This window comes from Saccharomyces kudriavzevii (genome assembly GCF_947243775.1).
Source record: "Saccharomyces kudriavzevii IFO 1802 strain IFO1802 genome assembly, chromosome: 14".
NCBI lineage: Eukaryota > Fungi > Ascomycota > Saccharomycetes > Saccharomycetales > Saccharomycetaceae > Saccharomyces > Saccharomyces kudriavzevii.
This window is the reverse complement of record NC_079285.1, coordinates 213,941-231,259: the sequence shown is the minus strand read 5'-3', so window position 1 is coordinate 231,259 and position 17,319 is coordinate 213,941. Positions and strand designations below refer to the sequence as shown.

Genomic DNA, 17,319 nt, shown 5'->3' with positions numbered 1-17,319 from the left:
TTTCCCTTTGAGGCGCTATTATCAGCAGCTTCAGCGGACATCGCTTAATAGTTAAGTAAAATTTGTCATTTATACAATTAAGGCAGCAGATCTAAAAAGGACATCAAACGAACTCTTGAGGAATTTTTGCCAGAAGTCGTCCAAATACAGTGCCAAGCGTGAGAGTATACAGTCATAGCTTTTAAAGATGGCGAAAAGACATAGCCATTATGAAGGAAGCAGAAGCAGGCGTGCACGTGGTGGTAATTCTAAGAGAGGTGGCAAGGGGAATGGTAAAGGTCCAGTCGGCAGAAAACTAAACAAAAAGTCGGTATCCACAAACAATTGGCACAACTCATCTGTCCCGTTAGGAGAAGGGAATCTCGCTGATGTAGGTATTGATTTTAACGTGGGGAGGGCTTTTATATCACCAAAAACCATAGAAGATTATTATTTTGGTCGTGATGCCAAGAATCGGTCTATGAAAATGGGTGGTTTAAGACCTGGAAATCGGAATGACTCCTCAAATAATCTGCAGGCTGGAGGAGCAGCTTTCCGTAAAAGACCCATGGAATTTGTAAAAGCCAAGGAGGTCTATGACCCATCTCATGATATGATTGAACGACTACGAGGAAAGAATCGCCTCACCCACAACAATGACATTGATAAGACGAATGCGCAAGTTAATGAAGAACCGGTAAAGGTGGTTGACGACACCCAAGATGTCACCAATGAGGATGATGAAAACGAAATTGATGAAAATTCAATTTCACAATCGTCTTTCCCTTCATTTTCTTCTAATGAGGATGAAATTCGAGACACCGATCTCTTTTTTGTAGATGAGGAAGCTCAGCAAGAACTGGATTTAAGTAAAATAAAAAGGGTCCGTATTGAGGAGGTTCGAAAGCCCAAGGAGGTTGCTATAGAGTTCAATCCTATTCTTACAATCGGAAAAGTCGAACTTAATGTTGCAGAAGATGATGAAAACGAAGACGTTGGGGTTCAAATCCCAAATAGACGTAATAAGTTGTATCATCCGTTTGCTGATTATATTTCAGGTGTAATGCAAGATATAGAAGACAGCGATCCCAGCGATGATGCACTAGATTATGAGATAGAAACTGAAAATAGCAACGATGCCCTGTACGAAAGTTTTGAAGATAGTGAACTTGAAGATAAATCTGATTTTGTTGGCCAATATCACTATGCTCGAAATGACGCTAAATCTCTGCCAAGTCCTAGTCCGCACTTAACACAGGATATAGAATCTTTGTCAATCAACGGTACTAAATTGCCCGAAAATAAGAATAACGATTTGCCATCTCCCGTTAGTGATGAAGTTGAATTTGGATTCAAGGAAGAAGACTTCGTTATTAATACAAATGATATAGTGATCACTAATATAAGAATGGGTGGAGCAGACAATTCATACTATCTGCAGTGCTACAGGTTACTAGGGGATTATGACTTTCATTGGATTGATCAGGACTTACTTGCAGATTTCATAACAGATGAACTAGGTCTTCCTGAAGATAGGTTACCTGCGTATTTGAGTTTTGTTAAGAACTCTCTTGTACCAAAAGTTGAACCAGCTGAACCAACTTACTCCGATGTTCCAATTTCTGACTCCAGTGATGAGGAAAGCAGCTATGCAGACGATGAAGTTATAGATTCTTCATATGTACATAGTGATATGGAGGAGGGACTGGATGATCTCATTGCGTACACACTGAAACATGATACAGATAGATTTAAAACCTTTGAAACTAAGTCCTTGGAAACTCAGGGCAAAGGTAAAAAGAAGAAATTACTAATAGACGAATCATTAGCACTGGATACAGAAACATTGGTTACATTGCAGAGCAAATTCAACAAACGTTTAGAGACTAAAGCAAGGAAGAGAAACGCCAAGGAGGACTTTATTGATCAAGAAAATAAAAATTCGAATGACATGTTCAAGAAATACCCATATGGTTTCCATATTCAGAACATAAGGGATGAATTTGAATCTTTTTTTGCAAGAAATAAGGACAGGCTTACTTTTCCTCCATTAGATCCCCATGGCAACAAAACAGTGATGAAAATTGCCAAACATTATAATCTGAAGAGTTCAAAAATTGGGAAAGCCAACCACACTTCTGTAGTGGTGGAGAAAGTAAAGAAAACGAGATGGTCTACTCCGAATTATAACCTCATTGATCAATTGTTAAGACAGAGACCAGTATTTATGAGAATCGATGTAAAAAGACCAAGGGAAGAACAAGCTGTGTTTGAGAGAACTAAAACGATTAGGGGGAAGTTCCAAGTCAAAGAAGGTGACATCGTCGGACAAAACGCCCCAGAAATTGGAAACGAGAATATTGGCAGAATAATGTTGGAAAAGCTTGGATGGAGAAGCGGAGAAGGTCTCGGTACTCAAGGTAATAAGGGTATAAGCGAACCAATTTTCGCCAAAATCAAGAAGAACAGATCGGGTTTAAGGCATAGTGAGAGTTAATACCTTCTGATTTTTTTTGGGTGTCCTTGTGTTTCTTAATAATAACTGGGTATTTCTATTATTTTATTTATTTCTCTGTAAGATAAATGAAAAGGCCGTCGTCTAAAGCCAGGTAAATATGAGAAGGCAGGTACATACCTAACATATGGTTTTTGTACCTGTAAATAGTATTCTATTTAGGATCGCGCGTTGCGCGACGTGAGGCGTTAAGTTCTTTTTGTGGAATATTGACAATAATAAATAACAATAATAACCCTTCTCAATCAGAGCTAAAAATTGAAAAAAAAGTGAACATAAAAATCATTAGCCGATAGTTGTAAATCGTTTTTACATTATGACAGATTTTGACCTAATGAATTTTCCATTCAATGAGCGCTTAGACTCACCTGTTTCCGATGATGCTGAGGTAAGGGACGAAGAACAGATTCCACAAAACTGGCTTAATGAGAACCATGTGGGAAAGTCAATTCTTCCTTTATTTGTCAACCCTGAAGACGTTGCAAATTGCAATTTTTCCAATAACAGGGGCGCATATGAAGAGAATAAACCATTGTCTACGGATCGCATGAACTATGCCAGAAATACTAGCTTTCAAGGATCTCCCGGATTGCAAGAAAGATCAAACAACGAACAAAATAAATCTCCTGAAGTAATTAGAAGTCAAAAAAAAGACTTACCTAACTTCATACATTCTACACCCAGGGAGAATTCTTCGACAAGGCATTTCACAAAAGCGAGTAAGCAGGCTTCTTCCCAAGAAACCGCTGAAAAATTATCAGCAGAAATTTCCATAGAAGATTTTAACGGCGTAAAAGTTCCTCTGCAATGTTCTTTATCTAAGGAAAGTCTTCAGATTTTAGAGAATGTTTTACTGGGATATCAAAAAAAGATCATCGAATTAAGTAGGGATAATTTGAAACAAGAGGAAAGATCTAACTCTTTACAACGACAACTTGAAGCTGTCACGCAGTCAGATGTTAGAAGCTCAAGTAATGAAAAGAAAATCGGAGAACAAGCAGTCGTTATAGAAAACCTAGCGAAAGACTTCTCAGATACCAAGGAAATGCTAGAAAAAGCTAATAACACTATTCAAATAAAACAAACTGCACTACTGAGCCTCACTGACGCCTTACGCAAAGTACAGTTATTTGAAATACCGATTGGTATACTATTTTTCGAATTATATGAATCTGAGGACGCTTCTTCAAATCTTAATGAGATATTACAGGGAAAATATCCTAATATCAAAGGATTTTTAGGAGCTTCGCATTTGGAGGAGAAAAATTCTTTGTCACAACGTTTTGAGAATGCGACATCGGAGATTAATGATCTCCGAAATGAATTGGAAAATAAGAAAACCGAAATCCAAACTATGAGAGAGAGAAATAATAATTTACTTGGTACAAATAAGACTCTTTCCAAACAAAATAAGGCCCTATGTGAAAAATTTGACAAATTAAGCAATGACGAAAAAAATATTCTCAAAGGATGCAATGAAGAAATTAAAATTAAGTTGGAAAGTTTAAATGAAAGACTGGGATCATGGGAGAAAAGCAAAGAAAACTACGAAGCATCATTAAAAAATAAAGATCAAATGTTGGGAGATTTTGAGAAGCGGACAAGCACTATGTCAAAGGAACTGAATCATTTAAGGTCGCGCTTAGGAAACTTGGAGGGAAATACATCAGAAAGAATCACAATAAAAGATATCTTACAGTCAAGGCCTGATATTTCTGCAGAAGAATGTAATCTTCTCATGGTCGACCAAATTGATTCAGCTAGTTTAACGGACTTACAAAATATCATTAAAGAAATTATACTGGCTATTGAAATCCCCTACCCAAAATTAAGGCGAAAAATTCCTTTATTAGCTATCAAACTGAAATACGAAAATATCATGCTATCAAACTTTGCCCAACGCTTGCATAGACAAATTTATAAGCAGGAAATGAATTTGAAGAAGTTTACAGATCAAGCATACTATGAATTTATGGCCGCACGTAGGATGGACTCCATAAATCACCATTTGGAGAGGTGCCTGGATCATCTGTATGATCATATCTTGGAGAAGATGGTCAAATGAAATTCTGATATAGTATCTTTTCAATAGATGAATTGTTGTAATTGTAACTAAACAGTAAAGTAGAATAATTGAAATAATTCTGGGATATATGTATAAATATTCGTTTGTTATGAATGGAAGGACTATAGCAGTCATCTTTCTATTCTTCTAATGTTTGGATACCATTTTAGGTCAATATTTTTTTTTTTACCTTGAAGAATGGAAAAAAAAGGAAAGCATAAAAGAAAAATGCGAAGTCATCGCAAAAATAAATTCGTTAGAGGAACAAAAGTTCAATTTAACGAATCAAATATACTCGTTTACTAGCGACCTAGTACTCCAGAAGAATACATGAAGGCCTGTTATTACGAACTTTTAGGGGTCGAATCACATGCTTCTGATCTTGAATTAAAAAAGGCTTACCGTAAGAAAGCTTTACAATATCACCCAGACAAGAACCCAGATAATGTTGAAGAAGCCACACAAAAATTTGCCATAATTCGTGCCGCTTATGAAGTGCTATCGGATTCTCAGGAAAGAGCATGGTATGACTCACATAAGGAGCAAATCTTAAATGATACCCCACCAGATGCTGATGGCTATTACGATTACGAAGTGGACATTACAGTCACAGGAGTCACTACCGATGAGTTGCTTTTGTTCTTCAATTCCGCCCTTTATACTAAAGTGGACAACTCAGCTGCAGGAATCTACCAAATTGCAGGAAAAATATTCGCGAAGTTAGCCAGAGATGAAATTATGACTGGTAAACGGCTGGGAAAATTCAACGAGTATCAAGATGATTCCTTTGAGCAAGATATCAATAATATTGGTTATTTGAAAACTTGTGATGATTACGTGAATAAAACTGATAAGCTTTTATATCCTTTATTCGGATATTCATCCATAAATTATGAATATTTAAAGGATTTCTATAAAATTTGGTCATCATTCAATACTCTAAAAAGCTTTAGTTGGAAAGACGAATACATGTATTCCAAAACCTATGACAGAAGGACTAAGAGGGAAGTTAACAGAAGGAATGAGAAGGCTAGGCAACAGGCCCGAAATGAGTACAATAAAACGGTCAAAAGGTTCGTGGTATTCATCAAAAAGCTCGATAAAAGGATGAAAGAAGGTACAAAAATTGCAGAAGAACGACGTAAATTGAAAGAACAGTTGAGAAAAAATGAATTAAAAAATTTGAGAACTAGAGAGAAAGGTGGTGGTCCGAACGGCAACGACGACAAAGAAAACTTTCATTTACAGAGTTGGCAAACGATAAGGGAAGAAAATTGGGATGAATTAGAGAAAGTTTATGATAATTTTGGAGAATTCGAAAAACCTAAGGATGACAAAGAGGATGAAATATTGATTTATGAGTGCTTCATTTGCAACAAAACATTCAAGTCTGAAAAGCAACTAAAAAATCACACAAATACCAAATTGCATAAGAAAAATATAGCAGATATCCGAAAAGAAATGCAAGAGGAAAATATAACGCTTGGATTGGATAATCTTTCCGATCTTGAAAATTTTGATTCAGCGGATGAAGTTGTCAAAGAAAAGAATGACATTGATATAGAGGCCTTACAAGCTGAACTTGCTGAAATTGAAAGAAAACTTGCCGAACCATCATCTGAAAGTGAAACAGAAGATGAAAATATAAAAGTAGAATTGGAAATAGAGGTGGAGGACGTCAGTTCGGATGAAGATGTGCAAGTACACAGGAAGAGTGAAAAGAAGAGGAAAAAAAACAAAAATAATGAAAAGATGCAGACAGAAACAGATGATTCCGATTTTTCTGATGACAACATAGACAAGAGGGGGGAAGAGTTGAATGATCTTTTAGCGTCATTAAACGGCAAGGGCATACAAATTGATGACGATGAAGGCTGGTCTACAAGATCAAAGAAGAAAAAAGGCAAACAACCTAAAAAGAACTCCAAATCTGCAAGAGGCACTCCATCTTTATCTACACCGCCATCGTCAGCATCTTCGTTTTCTGCGGCTGAAAATTGCGCTACCTGCGGAGAATCATTCGATAGTCGAAATAGGCTGTTTAGCCACGTGAAGATAGCAGGTCATGCGGCAGTAAAAAGTAAGATAAAGAGCGGGAAAGTCAAGGCCAGCAAAAAATAGTGGCATTCACATTGAATGCTGGATAGAGTTTATTTATAGATGTGTATAGAGCTTAATTCCAAATGCTGTTCCCTCAAAAGAATTGCTGCTATTGTCCAAACTTAGCTACGTGATCCGGGTGACAGTATCTTCAGTTTTTTCATTTTTCGCCGAATAGGAGAATTGATGAGCTTCCACCACTAATTTTTGACGAAGAGTGGCTTCAGCATGCAGTTTTCTTTTCCACCTGGCTGAGAAAGCAACCATACAAAGATCGAAAAGTAGTCACTCGAGGGTGAGAAAGAATAGTGTAGGCCTTTCTTTTTCAATCAACGAGTTTGCAACTGTTTATAAGACTGAACTGGATCGAATCGGAGCACAGATTTCCGCACCATTCAATTGTTTTTGACTCTATTAGTCATATTGCTAAAAAAGCTGCAAAAAATATCGTACATAAATGATGAATACCAACGGTAACCAAGTCTCTCATTTATCCAGTGCCCTCCGCCAAGTGAACTTAGGAAATAGGAATAGTAATACCACTACTGACCAAAGCAATATAAATTTTGAGTTCCCCGCAGGTGTAAATAATAACAATAATCTCAATAATAGTAACAGTAATAGTAATAATAATAATAATAATAATAGTGTTCAAAGCAGCAACAATGGCCGCAACGGTGCTCAAAATGATGACAACGAAAACAACATCAAAGATACATTGGAACAACATCGACAACAACAGCAGGCGTTTTCTGATATGAATCGCGTGGAGTACTCAAGAATTACAAAATTTTTTCAAGAGCAACCATTGGAAGGGTACACTCTTTTCTCTCACAGGTCCGCCCCTAATGGGTTTAAGGTCGCTATAGTACTTAGTGAACTCGGATTTCATTATAATACGATTTTCCTAGATTTTAATCTTGGAGAACATAGGGCACCTGAATTTGTATCTGTCAATCCCAATGCTAGAGTTCCAGCCTTGATTGATCACAGCATGGATAACTTATCCATTTGGGAATCAGGAGCTATTTTACAGCATTTGGTAAATAAATATTACAAAGAAACTGGCAACCCATTACTCTGGTCTGATGATTTAGCTGACCAGTCACAAATTAACGCATGGTTGTTTTTCCAAACTTCTGGCCATGCACCAATGATTGGACAGGCCTTACATTTCAGGTACTTTCACTCCCAAAAGATAGCAAGTGCTGTAGAAAGATACACGGATGAAGTTAGAAGAGTTTACGGTGTAGTAGAGATGGCACTTGCTGAGCGTAGAGAAGCATTGGTGATGGAACTAGACACGGAAAATGCGGCAGCATATTCTGCTGGAACAACCCCGATGTCGCAAAGTCGGTTCTTTGACTACCCTGTATGGCTCGTAGGGGATAAACTAACTATAGCTGATTTGGCCTTCGTTCCATGGAATAATGTCGTAGATAGGATTGGTATTAATATCAAAATTGAGTTCCCAGAAGTTTATAAGTGGACAAAGCATATGATGAGAAGACCCGCCGTAATTAAAGCATTGCGTGGAGAGTAATTTTGAAATTTTTTTTTCCAAGAAAGAAAGGAGAGAAGACAGATATAAGAGTTTGTATGGCAGACAAGAAAACAATTTTTATGCAAAATAGATACAAATAATGTCATGGAAGTACGTAGTAATTTTAGTATAATTTTCATTCCATTCTTTTTTGTTTGCTTTCTTTCATTTCATGCACAGAATGACCCGAATGATTCATGTAATGATTGCAATACTACAAAATCAAAAAAAACGTCGGTTAACTGGTGTATTTACCCCTCTGTATCCATGGCGTTCTAAATGAAGTATGTAGACACAACTTTTTTTCTCGGCATTTATCACGATGTCCTTAAGGAAGGTGATGGCCAAAAATTTCAAGCTTCAACCATCTGCGAAGAGGGTACCAGTTTTTCGATTTTAAGAACCAGTCACATATGTAATTTACATGCGAACGGGTCCTGTTCACGAAGATACGTTTAGATCAATGCGCAAATCGATTGATGTCGAGATATGGAAAGTCTAAGAACATTGTGTGAAATCTCGTTGATGAGAAATCATTCCAACTTACAGTCTGTCAGTAACGTTCCCTATCACTTGTTGAAGAAAATATTGCAAAAAGTCAAAATACCGCAGTTGTTAAGACTGGAGAAAAGCAACGTTTTATTGGTGTTTGACGATGATGAACTATGGTTAGAATTCTTGAAACATGATTTCCCAACTAATGTGCAAGAACAATTTGTATCCAGGAGAGATTCCATTTGCAAATATTACTTCAATTTCATAATGGAAAACGACATAGAACTCTACCAGTCAGATCAAGACTTGCTGAAGTCTTGCATACGACAGTCAGTGGTCAAAGACACCCGAAACAACAAGTACAGAGTGCCATACAGAATGCTATACGCAAAGTACCAACAGGAAGTGGAAAAGAAACAAGAGGAAAGTGCAGAAAGACTGCGATTCGAAATGCAAAAATTGCAGCAAGAAAGAGAGAAAAAGCAAACCATAGTAGTAGACCATACTGACTATTTCAAAAAGAGGAATCCCAAGAAAATAGCAAGGTCGGACAACGAATTTCATTCGCAATTGTACATGAAGTCCCTAAAAGACCACGAGTCCAGACTTAAGCATTTCAGAGATGGTGGCTTCAACATTGCAAAAAGACATGCGCAACGTGTAGCCTTTGGAGGGACAGCTGGCCGACAGCCGTCTGCCCCCAAGAAAGTCCCAGTGCCATCCAATGCGGAACCCGTCAAGATAGGCCGACAAATCGACGACTCTGCTGCAGAGAAGAGAGATGTAACTCTCCAGCCCATCAAGAAGAGAAGATCCGAATCACCGTCGATCTTTCTCAGCCGCAAAAAACCTGCATTGCCCAGGGCGGCCCCAAAGGTTAACACTACAATCTCCCGAGACCATTCAACGGCGATCACTAACGATCACCGCACTTATCCTCATAATGGTCCCCACACAGGTATTATCTCATCCACGCCAAATGTCACCGCAAACACCGTATCAAAGGGCCACAAGAAGAAGAAATCCGGCATTTTCGTACGAAATGCCGGACCTGACGGAGATACCCCCTCGCACGTGACCACGGCCGCGCCTACTACCCGCCCGTATATTCACGATCCGCGGAAATAGCATGAGAACTCCGAAAACCGTCACATCCCTTGCGCTGCCCCCACGGGTCCCGTCATTCCGCGGAGAAGAGGCAACAGTCGGAAGCAACGGCCTCTCACCTTATAAGCGGTTTTCGCGTTGCGCGTCATCTTTTTTTGCCTTCCGTCTTAGTAATTTTTCATGGTTTTTTTCTCTTTTCCGCCCGACTCAAATTCACCCAGAGTGCAACTAGGCGATATATCTCGGTATATATTGTCAGATCTTTATCGTAATAGGTTCGCACACTATATGCGCATCCCATTCTTACTCATGCATATATTGCAGTCATTATTTATGTATATATATATATATATATATCTGTATACTCATCTATATATATAAACGTACCAATTTAGATAAACTAATCTACACCTCTTTCCTTTAGACAATACTGAAATCTTACTTTTTTTCATTTTTCTTTTTATTCTCTTTCTAACTATCCAATCAACAAGTAAATACAATCGACTGTATACAAAAGAAAAATAAAATAAAACCTAGCAATGTTTAAGAGATTTACCAAGAAGAGAGAAGTTCCTGAAGAACCAAAAAACTTAATTGACATTGACAAACCTATTAAAGACCTTCCTGCCTCGGTATCTATTCCAAAAGAAAGACCGCTTACCGATGAACAAAAAAAATTGTATAAGGAAGTTCTGAAACACTTCAGCAATCCTGAATTGAAGATCTATACAAGTGAAAAAAATAGGTCGGAAGATGACGTCAAACCCCTAGAGGAAGAAGAAAAAGCTTGGCTGACAAGGGAATGTTTCTTACGTTACTTGAGAGCCACCAAATGGGTGCTAAAGGACTGTATCGATAGAATAACTATGACTTTAGCATGGAGAAGAGAATTCGGCATCAGTCATTTGGGAGAAGAACACGGTGATGTAATAACTGCTGACTCCGTGGCAGTTGAGAATGAATCCGGTAAGCAAGTCATTTTGGGTTACGAAAACGATGCAAGACCCATTCTATATCTGAAACCGGGCAGACAAAACACAAGGACTTCCCATAGACAGGTGCAGCACTTAGTCTTTATGCTAGAAAGAGTCATTGATTTTATGCCAGCTGGTCAAGATTCCTTGGCTTTGCTGATAGATTTCAAGGATTACCCTGACGTGCCCAAAGTTCCCGGTAATAGTAAGATTCCACCCATTGGTGTAGGTAAGGAAGTGCTGCATATTCTACAAACTCACTATCCAGAAAGATTAGGAAAGGCACTTTTAACGAACATCCCTTGGCTAGCATGGACTTTCTTAAAGCTGATTCATCCCTTTATTGATCCATTAACCCGTGAAAAACTTGTGTTTGATGAGCCATTTGTTAAATATGTCCCCAAAAATGAACTAGATTCATTGTATGGTGGTGATCTAAAATTCAACTATAATCACGAAGTATACTGGCCAACCCTAGTGGAAACAGCGCGCGAAAAAAGAGATCATTATTTCGAAAGGTTTCAAAGCCTCGGTGGTATTGTCGGTTTAAGTGAGGTCGACTTAAGAGGTACTCATGATAAACTTCTCTACCCGGTGAAATCGGGAAAGAGTACCGTGTAAAAAAGTAGGTTTAGATAGATAATGATAATGCACTGATATATACAATAAAATAAAAATAGAATAAAAAGTTTAATACGATCTTGTTCTTCCTTTTCTGCCTTTTAATAATGCATTGGCGGTCCAGAGGAAAAAAGAAGTGCGCACAGGTTTTAGATCAGTTTATACGTTTGAATGCACTTTGAATAATTCGTTGGGAATTAAAAAGGTTTGGCGCATTTCCGCTTCTCAGTTACGCCGGTAGCCGGCGAAGTCATCATTTGCCAATCTGTAGCATACATTAGTCCGCCAGCACCGTTGGCAGCTCTGGCAAATACTACTCCCAGATCATTTCTGGCAGTAGTCAAATAATAGTTGGTTCCATCACCTAACGATAAAACTTGTGCCCTGACAATATCGCCCGGCTTGAAACATTCTATCACTTTCACGCGATCTCTGTCGGTGGACCTCACATCTTGTGACCTAATGATACCTCTGAATGTCTCACCTAGATCGGATGATGCCTGAGAAACGGAAAAAGTGGCCGCACCGGAACCGCCACCTGCGGCGACTATGCCCATCCCATTACTACCTACCCCACTATCAATTGGAGATGGTTTATCTTCCACAGCTAGAATCTCGACGTTGGCACGTTGTAATGACAGTCTTGTCACTCTGGTCAGCACAATATCACCTTCTTTCGGTAGATTGTTGGCAAAATCGTTATTAGCACACTTGTTGGTTCTGCAATCATCATCTCCCCCCGGAACCACTGAAACACGGATAAACTTTACTATTCTTTTTATCACGTCACTAGAAGATGCATCCACTGATTGCTCCTCCTCTGTAGATTGGTCAGCCTCAGGTTCTTCTTCCTTGTCAATGTTCTTCTCTTCCTCACATTTTACTGTCCCAACTAGTGTTGCAGTTATGGCCTCTATTGATCTCCCGTTGTGCTCAAAATGAAGTAGTTTAGTCCCTGAACCACAGACATAATTGAAGATTATGTCTTCACCGTCTTTATTTTCTGTACTGTATTGTGGGCATATTAGTTTACCTGGATAAGCCGTCTTTGGAAATTGCAAATTGGACATCATTGCTATACGAAATATGTATTGGGCTTGTCGATGGCTCGAAAAAGTAAATGATTGTGAACGTGCCACTGCATGACTTTCACGGTGGTGAATGGCTCATCATCTATGAGTTCGAAGCTAATTTTTCTCTTTCAAGAGCTTCAGGAAATTTTTACTTCACGTGACAGATTCGGGTAATGAAGATATATCGGAGTACGTCAGCAGAGGTGCAAAACCTAAGCAGGTTAAGGTTTTCTTTCAGTAAATTATATACTTATTGAAAATAAAATGTCTTGTTATGTACCGTTCGAACCATTTTTCGTCCCTCTAGTTCCTTACGTCAATAAAAGTGTGTATAGCATCTTGAATCGTCGTGTACTTCCATTGCGCTCTTCAATTCATTCAATTCCAGTTTGATCATTTGAGCCAGCTGGGGGGTAAGTTGGTTACAAGTTGAAATTTCTGGGTGCCTATCATATTCAAATTCTCCATATGTGTCGTAAAGAATTATCTGTGACGAGAATCTAACGCCTTCGCCATTTATATCTTTTACATTCATCTCTCCTAGACTGGTTAAATCTGATTTCACAGGAGAGTCGGGTGTCATGGAATCAATAAAAGAAGTGCTCATTCTTGGGGCTCTAAGTCCCTTAAAGGACATAGAAACAGGTCTATTGGCTTCGAATTCCGGTAAGTATGCATTATTTCTGGGGGTCACCTCTGCAGGAGTCATTGTGTGGTCGTTGAAATCTTCATTCTCAAAATCATTATTGTTCATTACTCTGTAATCTTGTGCGTACGTTGGTAATTCATCTTGATGCTCTTCTTCGCGTGTAGTGAAATTTTTGTCAGCAAGATAAGACTGAGTTTTTTTTCCTGTCTGAACGGTCTCTTTGTTATTCCTCGGGTCAAACTCAAAAGCAGAGCTATATATGTTATCCTTGCCGATGAATCCACGGTTTTCTGCCTTATACGAGACTTCTGTACTCCCCAAGTCTAGATCTAAATTGAGGTCATCGTCTCCAAAATTAATAAAACTTGCGAATTCCATTATATCCGAAATCAATTCATTGTCATCATCTGCATAACGATTTTGACCCTCAGAAGCGTACTCTGCATATTCTTTTTTTGGTTTTGACACCTCCCTCTCAACTTCAGTTTTTTCTTCATCAGAAGCCATCACCAATTGATCAAATTTTCGTTCTATGGAACTCAAGAATACATCATCATTTTTTGATTGGATGTCGTCATTTCTACTATTCAAGTTGTTGCGCTCTTCGTTTGTGTTCCCTTCGTAAGAGTATTCTCTGGAGAAATTTTCAGGGCATTCAAATCTCCCATTCTTCAAAATGCTACTAGCTGGGGACTTCGTCAAATCTGGAGTAGATAATATAACTGAAGATGCTTCAGTAATAAACATTCCCTCACTTTGTGCTTTGATTGATAGCGTGTCTGTCAATGACCTTCTTTGCGAGTTCATCGAACTTCTCTTGTTAGACTTTGTAGACCTTGTCCTTTCTAAAGAAACGATCGAGTCGACTTCATGGCTATCTAGAAATTTGGGGAATAGGACTTCGCCTGTATCGTGCTTTGAAAATGCTGGTGAGGGAGCTTCATAGTCTAGTGATAATAAATTATCCTTGGATGGTAATGGAAGGTCATTACTAACAACATTGTTTTCTCTTGGTTGTTTTTGTGGGAGGCCATTTTCCTGGTATTCATTGCCTCCCAGTATAAGATCCATATTTAATGGAGTGGGTTTTCTTTGATCAATTGATTTCGTTACATGACTTGCTTTCATAGGTGCATTGTCGGTTTTTCTTAAAAGGGGTGATTCAATGGACGATGCTGAAGTGGTATCAAGTGTCGGTTCTGTATCTTGTTTCTTCTCTTTAGACTTCGGAGTTCTTTTTTTGTGCGTTATCGGTTCCTTTCGTGGTGGATCAGGCGTCTCAATTTTGCCCTTGAGAAAAGAATTAAAAATACTACTGCTACTATGCGACTTCTTCTTGAGTTTTTCAGGGGTATTTAAGGGAGTTTGATTGCTCATTGAGAATGTACTTGACGATGACATCTTATTTTTGCCATTTGATGTATTTTTTTTGTCATTTGGTATACTACTATTGCTAATAACAGCCTTTGGTTCTTTCCTCTTAAGAAAAGAAAAGATACTTTTCTTCTTTTTATGTACAGAGGTTTCCTCGAGAACAGAGCCGGCTGACGTTGTCCTTTGTGCTGAGGAATCGGTATATTTTCGTGTCTCCAGGTTTTTTGTACGAACTTTCGGATTATACAATTTTTTTGGAGTAGGTAATGGCCGTGTATTGTGTGTTGTATCCTTAGTTTTTGGATATGTTTTTGGATATGTGATATAGCTGTCTTCGAGCGTGGCTGGTGGAATGTTCTGCTCAACAATCGCAGGTTGTATATCAACTTTGCTTGGCTGTTTTTGAAAATCCGGTCTGACCTTAGGAGTGGATAAAAAGTCTGGTTCCTCGAAAGAGCGTAAATTGGAAGAAGTAACTTGGATATTACTGGAACCGTCGATGTCGATAAGGTTTGGAGAAGCCGCTGAGAAATTTTTATTTGCTTCCTCTGGTATACCAAGTCTGGAACCAGTTAGTTTCTCGTCATAGTTAAATACATTTCTTTGCTCCTCGTCATCCCCTTCTTCTTCTTCGATAATGGAAGATTCGATATTTTGTGCATTTTTAGTTTTTTGGTCAGCATACTTTGATCTTTCGTTCAGAATATCAGCCAATGCACTCAATGAGGGGGAGGTTGTCATATTTACAGTTTGTACTTCTGAGTTTCCTGTAGAATCCTCTTTAAATGATCGCTGCAAAATCGAGCTTTCTGCATTTTCATCAGGCAACAATTTTTTTGGTTCAATAGATGAAGTTAGACTTTGATCGGACATCTCTTTCAATATCAAAGAATTTCTAAAGGTCCTCGCATGGTCGAGTGTATTTATTGAGTTTGATGAATAAAAAGTAGAATTAAACAGTTCCGAAGATTTTGAATCAGAAACACTACCTGACATATTCTATTGGATGCGTAATGGATTGCTATCAACAAAAAATATTTGTACGGCGTTTGCGATCTAGTTGTTGAGATTTCCTACAGTTCGTTGAGTTTGCTTTTTCTGTTATCTACCTCTCAAGTGCGAAAGCTTTATTAATGAGTTTATATGATAAGATCAAAATCATCAAACGGCGTATCAAAGTTCCAATTCTCTAGAGGATATAGTAGTAATCTAATTTCTTCAGAATCTGAAATGATTTTTCTTGCTCGGGACGGTAGAAGAGAAGTTGACTTAACGCGTTTCCACTGACGCGCCTGCTATGGCAGACGACACATCGCGGGTAACAAAGAACAGTGAGTAACTTAAGAGAATATATAATTTAACGTGTGAGATTTATAGACTTGATGGCATGTTTTCAACTTACATAATGGAGCAGTTTTTCTGGTGGGCAGTTCTCTGTAGTAGATGGATTTTCTCTTCGTAATTATTTTTTTTCGAGCTGCTTTCCACAACAGTGCTGCTGCCAATACTAGGTTTCATGCTTCTAGGCCCGTTTGGTGAGGTTGCAGTGGATTCACGATCACTATTGGTTCGAGTCGAGGAATTTTCCAAAGGTATTTCCAACAGGGGTTTTGACGTAAGCACCTGTGTAATGTTATTGGGTGTGGTGGCATTTTTGGTTTTGACCAGTTGTGGCTTGTTGCTAGTGGTTATATCAGCAGTCGCAAGTTTAGGAACTGATGAATTTAAAAATAATGAATTTTCTCGGTTTAAGGCGCCTGGCTGAGATATTTTCATTGGATCCTTTCCCGCTGTAATCATACAATTTGCCAAATAAGAGTAAAGTTTGCCCCAAAGATTCTTGAGTTCCAGCGTGAAAAAAGATCCGAATCTGTCTTGCAATGTAGTCATAAATGCCTTACCCATAACTTCAAATCCAATGGTCTTAATGCCGAGAATCCTAGAATGACGTTTACCTAACTTCACGATGTAGTCATCTAAGATGTGAACGTCTTCAAGGTTTTCAATAGCAGAATTGAGCACCTTGCAAAACGAAACGGCTTGATGCCTTAATGACGGGAAATACTCTTCTAATAACGGGTCCATAACAATCAAGTTGTCATAAAACTGTGAACAAAACAACGCCGTATCAACTTTGCTATTATTATTATTATTATTATTATTATCCTTCTTTTTATTTTTATGCGATCTAAGCGTAGGATCAAGAGTTTTGGTAATCATTCCATCAAAAGCGTTATTTAAATAGGGTCTTTCTGTGGAAGTAATGTTTTTATTTGAGTATAGAATTCTTTGGAAGAGTTTTAGTTCTTCGGGGGTTAGATACTCCTTGAGAAGGATATCCCATGACATTCGAAGTAACAATAAGTCTCTTTGATTGATTTTAAAATCGGACCTCTTCATACTTGGAGAACCGTCTCCTTCTTCCCTCATCTGGTAGACGTTGTCTTCGGATTGTGAAATGGACTTTGGCGTAAAATCGCTTGCGGAGTTCTTGGACGACATTTCACTCCGCATGGAATGATCATGAGAGCTTGCTCTCCCTTTAGTCCTCAAGCTGTCGATGTGGCCCGCACTACTGCTATTGCGGTGAGGTAAGGATACGTTGTACATCATCACTTCCGTACAAGGAACATTCCCGCTAGGCATATCTTTACTGAATACCAACTGAGAATAAAATTCCCTGTTGTCTACCATAAAAGATTTGTTTGTATGAGAATGAATCTAAAAAGACGGTAGTAACCAAATGACAAGTCCCTTAAGAGGGGCAGATTCACATGTAATGGTTGCATGACATTTACTGGTTCACGAAGGAACTTAAGTGCTC

The 17,319-nt window shown here is 38.4% G+C and overlaps 9 protein-coding genes across 9 annotated transcripts; 6 read left to right on the top strand and 3 right to left on the bottom strand.

Annotated features, from left to right (window-relative positions):
* Positions 1 to 187: 187 nt before the first annotated feature.
* SQS1 (Sqs1p) lies at positions 188 to 2,476 on the top strand (the record flags this gene model as incomplete). Its single annotated transcript, XM_056230695.1, has 1 exon — positions 188 to 2,476. The coding sequence occupies one exon, from the start codon at positions 188 to 190 to the stop codon at positions 2,474 to 2,476; it is 2,289 nt and encodes a 762-aa protein (XP_056084588.1).
* A 334-nt stretch (positions 2,477 to 2,810) lies between these two features.
* CNM67 (Cnm67p) lies at positions 2,811 to 4,559 on the top strand (the record flags this gene model as incomplete). The annotated part of the gene is made up of 1 exon (XM_056230694.1): positions 2,811 to 4,559. The coding sequence occupies one exon, from the start codon at positions 2,811 to 2,813 to the stop codon at positions 4,557 to 4,559; it is 1,749 nt and encodes a 582-aa protein (XP_056084587.1).
* Positions 4,560 to 4,889: 330 nt separating this feature from the next.
* JJJ1 (Jjj1p) lies at positions 4,890 to 6,680 on the top strand (the record flags this gene model as incomplete). Its single annotated transcript, XM_056230693.1, has 1 exon — positions 4,890 to 6,680. The coding sequence occupies one exon, from the start codon at positions 4,890 to 4,892 to the stop codon at positions 6,678 to 6,680; it is 1,791 nt and encodes a 596-aa protein (XP_056084586.1).
* Positions 6,681 to 7,116: 436 nt separating this feature from the next.
* Positions 7,117 to 8,202, top strand: URE2 (glutathione peroxidase; the record flags this gene model as incomplete). The annotated part of the gene is made up of 1 exon (XM_056230691.1): positions 7,117 to 8,202. One exon carries the CDS (start codon positions 7,117 to 7,119, stop codon positions 8,200 to 8,202), a length of 1,086 nt encoding a protein of 361 aa, XP_056084585.1.
* Positions 8,203 to 8,691: 489 nt separating this feature from the next.
* On the top strand, positions 8,692 to 9,825 carry ELA1 (elongin A; the record flags this gene model as incomplete). The annotated part of the gene is made up of 1 exon (XM_056230690.1): positions 8,692 to 9,825. One exon carries the CDS (start codon positions 8,692 to 8,694, stop codon positions 9,823 to 9,825), a length of 1,134 nt encoding a protein of 377 aa, XP_056084584.1.
* A 518-nt stretch (positions 9,826 to 10,343) lies between these two features.
* On the top strand, positions 10,344 to 11,399 carry PDR16 (phosphatidylinositol transporter; the record flags this gene model as incomplete). The annotated part of the gene is made up of 1 exon (XM_056230689.1): positions 10,344 to 11,399. The coding sequence occupies one exon, from the start codon at positions 10,344 to 10,346 to the stop codon at positions 11,397 to 11,399; it is 1,056 nt and encodes a 351-aa protein (XP_056084583.1).
* Positions 11,400 to 11,596: 197 nt separating this feature from the next.
* On the bottom strand, positions 11,597 to 12,472 carry CSL4 (exosome non-catalytic core subunit CSL4; the record flags this gene model as incomplete). Its single annotated transcript, XM_056230688.1, has 1 exon — positions 11,597 to 12,472. One exon carries the CDS (start codon positions 12,470 to 12,472, stop codon positions 11,597 to 11,599), a length of 876 nt encoding a protein of 291 aa, XP_056084582.1.
* A 316-nt stretch (positions 12,473 to 12,788) lies between these two features.
* Positions 12,789 to 15,491, bottom strand: BNI4 (Bni4p; the record flags this gene model as incomplete). Its single annotated transcript, XM_056230687.1, has 1 exon — positions 12,789 to 15,491. One exon carries the CDS (start codon positions 15,489 to 15,491, stop codon positions 12,789 to 12,791), a length of 2,703 nt encoding a protein of 900 aa, XP_056084581.1.
* Positions 15,492 to 15,893: 402 nt separating this feature from the next.
* SKDI14G0960 (uncharacterized protein) lies at positions 15,894 to 17,189 on the bottom strand (the record flags this gene model as incomplete). Its single annotated transcript, XM_056230686.1, has 1 exon — positions 15,894 to 17,189. The coding sequence occupies one exon, from the start codon at positions 17,187 to 17,189 to the stop codon at positions 15,894 to 15,896; it is 1,296 nt and encodes a 431-aa protein (XP_056084580.1).
* Between the last annotated feature and the right edge of the window lie 130 nt (positions 17,190 to 17,319).